General features: G+C 43.0%; 1 protein-coding gene across 4 annotated transcripts in view; it reads left to right on the top strand.

The window, feature by feature from the left end:
- The first annotated feature begins 1,191 nt into the window (after positions 1-1,191).
- The window catches only part of LOC137378494 (uncharacterized), a 30,357-nt gene continuing 21,952 nt past the window's right edge, over positions 1,192-9,596 (top strand). For 2 of the 4 annotated variants that reach the window (XM_068048829.1, XM_068048831.1), the window contains exons 1-3: positions 1,228-1,249; positions 4,467-4,545; positions 6,996-9,066. In XM_068048829.1, the coding sequence (XP_067904930.1) occupies positions 7,798-8,406 (609 nt within the window). In that variant the 5' untranslated portion in view covers positions 1,228-1,249; positions 4,467-4,545; positions 6,996-7,797 and the 3' untranslated portion in view covers positions 8,407-9,066. Of the gene's footprint in view, positions 1,250-2,808; positions 3,728-4,466; positions 4,546-5,860; positions 9,067-9,596 lie in introns of those variants that run through there. The other 2 variants (XR_010976619.1, XM_068048830.1) reach the window with 2 other exon arrangements.

The raw sequence follows: 9,596 nt of genomic DNA, 5'->3' as shown, positions 1-9,596 counted from the left end.
CTACTGTATCTCCACTCTGTATCCCATCCCCCTGCCAAATTAGTTTAACCCCCCACTTCCACCAACAGCACTAGCAAACCTCCCTGCAAGGATGTTGGTCCCATTCCGGTTCAGGTGCAACCCGTCTCACTTGTACAGGTCCCACCTTCACCAGAAACAGACCCAGTGATCCAGGAAACTAAAGCCCTCCCTCCTGCACCATCGCTTCAGCCACGCATTCATCTGCTCTATCCTCCTAGAGCTATACTCACTAGCACGTGGCACCAGGAGTAATCCAGAGATTACAATCTTTGAGTTCCTGCTTTTTAATCTACTACCTAGCTCCCTAAATTCTTGTTGCAGGACCTCATCCCTCTTTCTACCTATGTCATTGGTACCAATGTGAACCACAACCTCTGGTTGTTCACCCTCCCCTTCAGAATGTCCTGCAGCCGCTCCGTGACATCCTTGGCCCTAACTCCAGGGAGGCAACATCCCATCCTGGAGTCACGTTTGTGGCCACAGAAACACCTGTCTGTAACCCTTACAATAGAATCCCCTATCACTATAGCTCTCCCACTCTTTGTCCTCCCCTCCTGTGCACCTGAGCCACCCGTGGTACCACAGACTTGGCTCTTGCTGCATTCCCCTGAGAAGCTATCTCCCCCAACAGTATTCAAAGCGGAAAATCTGTTTCAGAGGGAGATGGACCCAGGGGACTCCTGCACTACCTGCCTAATTCTTCTACTCTGCCTGAGCAGTCTTTACCTGCGGTGTGACCACCTCCCTGTACGTGCTATTCATGATGATCTCAGCCTCGTGTATGCTCCACAGTGGCCCCAGCTGCTGCTCCAGATCCGAAACGCGGATTTCAAGTAGCTGCAGCTGCAGACACTTTCTGCACATGTGTTTGCCCTGGACACTGGAAGTGTCCCTGACTTCCCACATTGCACAGAAGGCGCACTCCACGCTGCCGAGCTGCCCTGCCATGACTTACCCTTAATTTACTCCCTTAAATTACTCAAAAATTAGAATTTATTTACACTAGGGACCTTGATTCCCTTAAAAACACGACTTACTATATTAAAAAAAACTGTAGACCTTATCTTTCTCTTTAGTTACTAACCCAGCTATTTACTGATACTCCCTAACAGCAGTTACTCACCAACCAATCACTTTGCAGCCTTCCTGTTATGTCACTGTTTGATTTTTTTTCGAACTCAGCACACATCAACTCCTACAGAGGTCCAACTGCTCTCCGCTCCGGAAGGTAATGAAAGCTCCGAGCCTGGTGCAGTATTTATTCGCTCCCAATTGCTTGTTTAGATTACATAGTGATAGAGATAAATGGATGATGGCAAGGGAATATTGTTTTTCCTCAAGGAACACTTTAGGCTCAATTATACCAGCTCCTCGACATCGGGGGTTGTGGCAGGCGGAAGAGGCCCGCAAAACACTTGCAGGAGTGGCCCGCCACAACCTCCGATGCCGAGAAGGCCCTGTCGCATTTTAATGACAGTGGCGAGGCCTCGGTGCAGCACCACCACCGCCAAGCGGCAGGGCCTTCATTTGGGGTTGAAGGGCTAATGTGGTGAGGTTGGGGGAAATTTCTGGACGGGAATAAAGTTAAGGTTCATGACAAAGGCCAATGTAAAAAGCATTGGTGGGGGGGGGGGGGGGGGGTTGGAAAAAGGCCTCCAGCTTTTAATTATTTTTTAAAACTAAATCCACAGTATTCTTACTTTAAAAATGTAAATTTTTTTTAAGGGCTTGAAGCCCTTTAGAAATGGCACCGGCACCTGTGCAGTAGCGCTGGACGCCATTGCCAGGCACGGAGCGGCCACCCACTCTCATCGGAGCCGCTCCATCCGTCCATTTAAATGAGCCCCTGCATGAAATATCACGGGGGCTCAGTGACAGCACATCTGTGCCTGAAGGCCGCTGACTTCAAAGTGCGCCATTGCGATGTGCGGCATGCTAGTAAAATTCAGTCCATCCTGTATAAGTAGGTAAAAAATATATTACCCAAGAGAAGACAGATTTCACTTTTCCAATGCTATTATTTTCTTCCTTCCTTATTTAAAGCATGAGTGCAGTCATCAAATTAAAAGGGAGGTTAGTCTAAATTTCAATTGATGCAACTTTGGAAATAATTGCATTTATAGAATATAAAACCCCAACATGGTAAGACCAGGAACCATGCAAGCACGTATCTGGATCCATTCATCAAATGCAGATTGAAGTGTTTCAGGAAGCAGTTAAGGACAGTATTTGGTGAGTGGGCACCAGTGATTTGGGCTAAAGAGGAGGTGAAAAGAACATTTGAAGTGATACTCAAATAGAATCCAATTTCAATGCCTAGTATCAGTTTAAGATTGGGGATTTATCGTGTGCTGAAAACTTGATAATGTGAAAACGGAAAAAGGAATGGTATTTCACAAAGTCATGTGAGAAGAGAAGAGAAGGTTGAATATCAGCATGCATTATACTAGTATCACATGCCTTTGTTATGTGTGAGCAAAATGAAATATCAAGTGTTCAAGGGTCTTAAATATACTATTAGATATAGAAATAGCAAGTTCCAGAAATTTTTCTTGATAATCAAATACAGTGAAGCCTGTTTGTATGCGATTTACTTGGATATGCAAGGTTCCTAAATTGCTAAACCAATTGTATTACTTGGAAGTAATTTGATTTCTGTGCTTCTCTTCAGTTCCTAAGGCTGCTCATGCTGCCCTCTGCACCTTGATTCACTTCCCTGGGACATGCAGTTACCAATATCTGTTGCTAGAACTGGGATGTAGCACTTATTTTCCACTTGTGTTTCAGTTGCAGGAAGTAATGGTATCAGGAGATGAACCTCTTTGCTTAATCGAGTCTTGAATGAAAATCCTTATAAAAGTGGTGGTCCCACTACGTTTCACTTTGGCTTTGCATTACAACTTCTCCCCTTTCCCCCTGACTGAAAAGCAGGAATGAACAGCAATTCACTACACCAGCAACAAATACCGGCAGTTGGGCAGCCACAAGACGCCTGCACTTTACAGAAGGTCACTTAGTTGAACGGATCTGTAAATGGTTTACATTCCTTGTGCACACTGAAGAGGAATAATTAGCCTCTCCTCAGGTGCACAGTTAAATGTAACAATGCATTGAATAAATTAAACTGTGCAGTAACAAAGCAGTACTTTAATTTTATAATGTCGTATTATTGCAGTACTCCCTAAAAGGAGAACGTATTTTTTAATAAATAAAAACTCTTTATTGCCTGCTGGCCCTATTCTATTCCTTGTTCTGTGTAAGGTACCCTTCCCTTTCTATGATGTGATACAAAAGCAAATGAACTAGTGGATGTCAATGGAAGATGGTTAGCTGTGATAATAGAATATACAAATAAAAATAAAGCCTGACTGATATCAGATCTGCTTGCCATGATTGCAGATTTTTTAATATCATTATTTTGTGTGTAGAATAAAAGGCTCCATGGCTGGGATTTAACCCTTGGTGGACGGGAGCCGTACACCAACTGAAAAGTCGGTGGTGAACCCGCTTCTGCCTGGCCTGCGGATCCGACACATATTTTGTGGGTCCCTGGCCTTTAATTGTTCTGAGGCAGGACTTCCATCCACTTGAGGCAGGAAGTCCCGCCTCATCGCGCTGCCGGCCAATCAGCGGGCCAGCAGCTCTCTGTCCCAACAGCGCCACGGGGAGTGGTGGCCACTGCTAGGACTGCAGTCCAGCCTTGAGAAGAAGATGTCAGAAAGCCCTGGACCTAAAGTAAGTTTTTGTTGTCTCGCCAGGGTGATCGGTCAGGCCCCGTTGAGGCAAAGGTGGTCGATTGAGTGACTGGGGCATGTTGGGGGTGGTTGGGGCAGTGGGGGTGGCCCTCCATCAGGCACAGGGTGCCTGATAAGGAGGCTCCCCCCCCCCCCCAGGCTGTCAGAAAGCCGTTGTAGCCACTTAAGTGCCTCGATTGGCCTGGGGTGGGCGGGCCATTTTTCGCCGCCACTGCTCTGCATAAAGTGGCGGCGGAGGCGGGAGTGGGTTGGTAAGGTCCCCCCGAGCCTCCCGCTCCATTTTACGCCACCCGCCCCACCCTCACCATCATCCCGCTCTTTGGGGGGACATAAAATTCAGCCCCATGTCTAGGTTTATTATCTTCCAAGGTAGAACCCAATAATGCTTACTGATGGAAGGGTAGGAATAACTAAGTGACAGTCAACATTAAAATGCAAAACTGACATCAGTCATGTGACAAGTCTCTTAAACACATAGCTGCTGGCTTCCTGACAATATGCCATTTTATATTTTATCAAATCTTAGTCCAGTTAACAGTTTTCCTTTTGCACACTGTCCCTTCAACTTTAGACCTACTTCTGGCTCCCACCAGCAATGATTTCTTCTTCTGTCAAGATGTTGGGATAACAATGACAACAAATTGCATAGATATAGTGGCTTTAATGTATATGTCACAAAATGCTTTACAGGAGCGCTATCAGACAAAAATTGACACGGAGCAGGAGGAAGGAAACATCAGCACAGATAACCAAAAGCTTGGTCAAAGAGGTAGGTTTTAAGGACCGTCCTAAATGACAATGGAGAAGTGGAGAGGCAGAGAGGTTTAGGGAATTTCAGAACTTAGGACTGAGACGGTGGAGGCATGGCCACCAATGATAGGGTGAAGGAAATAGGGGTTTCACAGCAGAGATGGTAGAACACAGAGTTCTTGGAGGCTTGTAGAGTTGGATGAGTGTCTCAACATCAGATGGTAAGGTTGCACAGTATTGCCCATCCACCTAGGTTCCTCTGTATTTCTGTGTGTGGAAATGAGCTTTCTTTGGGAAATTATGGTACTGCCAACTTTCATCTTACCCTCATATTAATTTCTCTGCTGCCAGGCAGAACACCAACTGGTGCTCCCAGCCAAGAACTAGCAAGATTAGATCAATGCACATAAGAATGCCAGTCTAAACTTGGAATTAGATGCTCTTGTTTCCTCTTGGAATCCTGGTCTTTATCTCCAGAACCAAGACAGCTGGCTTGGCTTTGACAACACAGCGCTGAAATCATTCCATATGAAATGAGTCAACTTGTTCAATGTGTTTTTCCTTGAGGGATTTTGGAGTTACAATTTTAAATAATGGATTTTATTGCCATTTCCAAAATACGCACTTCCTATGATTTAACAGCTGTAAAAAAAAAAATTTGCAGTAACTCTTAAATGCCGGAAAGTACGTTGGAAAAGTGATTATTACCAGAGAACATATTTTCACTGATAGTATCAAATTGCAAAATTATAACTTGTTGATGCATTGTGACGCAGAAACATTTTGCAATCCCCAACTGGTTTACAAACTTACTTTGTTTGTTAAAAACTACATTAGTAAAGAGAAAATGCTAATTATACTATTCAGTTTGTCTTGCCATTTAGTTCCACTGGACTCATAAAGGTCAATAATATCTTCTCCTTCCCAAGATAGTAATATCCTATGATTCCAAGTTATGGCATCAAAAAGAAATGTGCTTTTTATCTCTGTAAAAAAAAAAGTGTTTTTGTGAGAACATAAGTTAGGCTCTGTTATAAAAATTAATTTTTTTATTTTATGCTAACTGGTTATCCGGTTCTGAATGTTAGTGCCATTAATTGATGTCGGATGTTAGATGCATTTTATTAATACTGTTTTTCTGAAATAGGGAGCCTGAAGCTGAATATCATAGCAAATAAAAATATCTTATAGCAGTTACTGAACTGCAGAAATGTCCCTCGATTTCAATGTGCATTCTGTTTAGCTGATCTGCTAATGGCTAAATGCACAGCAGATGTTGCTTGTTGGATTATAATTTTAAAGAATCCCTTCTCATAAACCAGGCAACACCATATTTGCCTGGAATTTCTTCCATTTAACATGGCTCAGAATTTGCTATCAGCAGCAATGGGACAGCGCCCACTGTTCACCTCAAAAAACTGCCCACAAAGTCTTAGAGGGCACTAGAGCACAGACCTCTTCTTTTCCAATGTTTGTTTGTACTTTAAAACATCTACAGGGGATCTTTAGTGTCTGTGAAAAGAACAGGTAGTAGGCAGGCTGATCGACCAATCAGATTAAAGAAATATCAAAGATGGCAAAGCAAGAAGTAAAAGAAAAGGAAATATAACTAATATTTAAATCATTGTACAGAAAGTGAAATAAAGATTGAGACATATGCATGGGATTAAAGGAAAACTTTAAACAGAAAAACACAAATTAAAAAAAAAAATTATTTCAGTTTTAAATCTCCAATAATTCTGAGGGAATGAGACCACATACTTATAAAATTATTTTTTCAGGGCCACAGAGGTTGTTCAGCAGTAATTGCAATTTACTATGCCATTAAAAACTCAGTTACTCCTCAGAATCACAGAATTATTACAGAACAGAAGGAGGCCATTCAGCCCATCGTGTCTGCACCAGCTCTCCGAATGAGCAATTCACCGAGTGCCATACCCCTGCCTTTGCCCTGTAACCCTGCACAGTCTTCCTTTTTCAGATAACAGTCCAAGTCCCTTTTGAATGCCTTGATTGAACCTGCCTGCACCATACTCTCAGGCAGTGCATTCCAGACCTTAACCACTCACTACATGAAAAAAGTCTTTCCTCGTGTTGCTTTTGCTTCTCTTGCTTAAAATCTGTGCCCTTTCATTCTCCCGATTGTACAAGGCCTAAGTTTTTCACTGGTCTTTGTGATAATAGTGGATAATTAGTTTAAGTTCATGCCTTGACAGTAATTTCTGTGATGATTCCATTGGTGAAGACTGCAATCGTGCAGCCTGTGGAGGAGCAGGCTATCACTGCCAGAAACTTCCATATTTTGGTGTTTAACTGTGTATGTGTGTATGTATCAGAAGCTGCTGTCAGTTTCACCCAGTATAACTAACTGCAAACAACTTCGCTATTGTTACTACAGCAAATGCTACTGATATTATGTCAAAATCTACACTGAAATTTACTTTGAAATTTATGCTGATCTTGCCATAGGCAACTCCCACTAAAGTTTTCTGAGATATCATTAGTATGCACTGATATGTAAAACAGAATAAAAGCAGGATCAACAGTCGGCAACAGAGAAATGCAGAACATTTGCTATCTTCCTCCTTTGAATCCTACTTTATCTTGATGTTCTGAAAACTAAAGTTTGAAGCCCCAAGTGAACGTAACCTATGAATGGTATGTGTTCAATATTAGGGCCCAAGGTGAAAAAGAGTCCATTGATCAATATGTGACTGCATTAACACAGCTCACAGAATACTGTGGATTTGCGCAACTCAATGATGATCTAATTAAAGTCAGGATTGTATGAGACATAAGAGATCCTGCAGTGAGTGCACGTCTACTGAGAGAGAAGAAACTAACTCTCAGGAAAGAGATCGACGTGTACAGAAGCACTGAGGTTGTAAATCAGCAGCTACAGCATAGTCATGGCAGAACAGACCAAGCCTTGCATTATGCCGATAGACATTCCAGGCCAAAAGGGCAGAAAGATCACAAAGGGCAGGATGCAAATACTGCGGAGGAGTATGTGCATGTGCAGGAAAAGAAGGCATGAACAGTGTGGGGAGAGCAGTGTTCTCAAGTGCTTGGCTAGCAGGAAGCACAACAAGCAGGTACAGATGGCCATTGGAGAGACATCAGCCGAATATTCTGATGAATCACTATACAACATACAACAGGTTGCTTCAGTTAGTTCGATTGGTGATAAATGATTTGTGACTGTTGAAATGATGACTGCAAAAGGAGAATATCAAGTCAATATAAAGTGCCAGATAGACACCAGTGCGTCATGCAACACCATGACCTTCACAGATCTGTGCGAATTGGCTCAACATGGCAATCCAAAAATGAAGGTCTCAAAATAAGGTTGAGGCTATATGATGGCACCATACTAGCGCCAAGAGGACAAGTTACTCTGAGAGCCCATTGCAATGAAAAGATCCGAGATCTGGAGTTCCAAATCATAGACGCCAAGCAAAAGCCACTTATCTCAGCCGAAGCAAGTCTAAAGCTTGGACTGGTAATCCTCAATGTGCAAAAAGAGGAAACCCAGGAGATGGCCTACAGGAGAGGGTGCCGGTGCTGGAACAAAAACACCTTTGCCAGTCACAAGGTGACGCGAGTCATACAGGGGGCGAGGAAGAGGAAGAGGAAGATCTGGCAGTCGTCTGCTCAGGTACCCGGGATGATCTGGCAGTCGTCTGCTCAGGTGCCCAAGGTAGAGGCTGTATGGAAGGAGCGCTCGGATTCCACAGGGTGGGTAGACAAAATCAAGGTGAAATGGCGGAAAGCCAAATTTCATTTTGACAAAACTGCCAAACCATTGCCAGAATTGAGCATTGGAGAGCCAGTCAGGGTACAAACCTTCAATGCTCTCAACAAGAATCAACCCAAGTGACAAGTTGGGACCTGCATAGAACAATTGTCACCTTGATCATATGCAGTGGCAGTGAAGGACCAGAGATACCATCACAACCGAAGACACACACGCACAACTGGAGAAGCTGTACCTTCACAGCAGGCGGCCAATCAGGAAAATAAGAACTCACCAACTGCACAGACCACAGAACAACCATCAGCCCCAGAGGTCCACAGCACCCAACAATGGAAATGGAACAACAACGACAGTTACCGCAGCAACAAGTGACAAGGGAACGACACTCGCCGGAAAAGGAAAATCAACCAGATGACCAACCAACGACAATGCGCAGGTGCACCATTAAGAGACCGGCACAATTTAATGACTATGTGTGCAATGCATGTGCAGAGACTGACAAGAATGACAGACTACTAATGCATGAGAACAGTTGTGTGCTTAATGAGTAACTTGGGCAACTCACAGTGTCAATGATAATGCATGCACACTTTTTTTGGTTTTTTTGTATAAAAAGGGGTGTGTTTAGGATAGAAATGCTCTACTGTACCAATGTACCTCCTGGCTTGCCATAGTCATGTGACCTCTACTCTGAGGCAGCCATTACAGTCAGTTTTCATTAAAGACGGAGTACACACCAGACTGGTGTCCTGTGAACTCATAACAAAACACCAGAAATAGCAGGTGAGATTTTAACACATTCAAAACCCATTCACTTACCCAGTGTCTTTATACCGTGCTGTGCTTAGAATTCTGGCTGTAAATTTATGCCTTTGCAGAACTGCCATCTGTACAGGAAACTCATATTCTCTTATATTTTGTATTGGGTATCTCTCGCATAGAGATGTTGTACTGTAAAGCTGGTGTAAGTTATTCAGACTCTTATTTACTACAAAAAACTGATGCAACGTGGCTCTTACACCATTCTTGTGCTGAAAATTATAAGGAAATTCAGGGCCTGTTGTTTCTTTTTATAAATTTACTTACAAAACACTATATATGCAAATATCGATGGTAATTGAAGCCTTTGGCAATAAACTGTTAGCCTCACATTTAAACAAATTTTCCAGACCATCATGATGACTAGACATAAGAAAGTAAGTTTCAAGGATCAGAAAAGGCTATTTTTCCATCTGAAATTTGTCCATCTGATACCCCAACCTCCCCATTTAAGCATTTTGAATCTCCAAATTGTTTGTTAGGCAATACCTTGG

This window comes from Heterodontus francisci, chromosome 16 (genome assembly GCF_036365525.1).
Source record: "Heterodontus francisci isolate sHetFra1 chromosome 16, sHetFra1.hap1, whole genome shotgun sequence".
NCBI classification, from domain to species: Eukaryota; Metazoa; Chordata; class Chondrichthyes; order Heterodontiformes; family Heterodontidae; genus Heterodontus; species Heterodontus francisci.
Note: the sequence above shows the minus strand (reverse complement) of the source record. Positions and strands in the feature narration are given on the sequence as shown.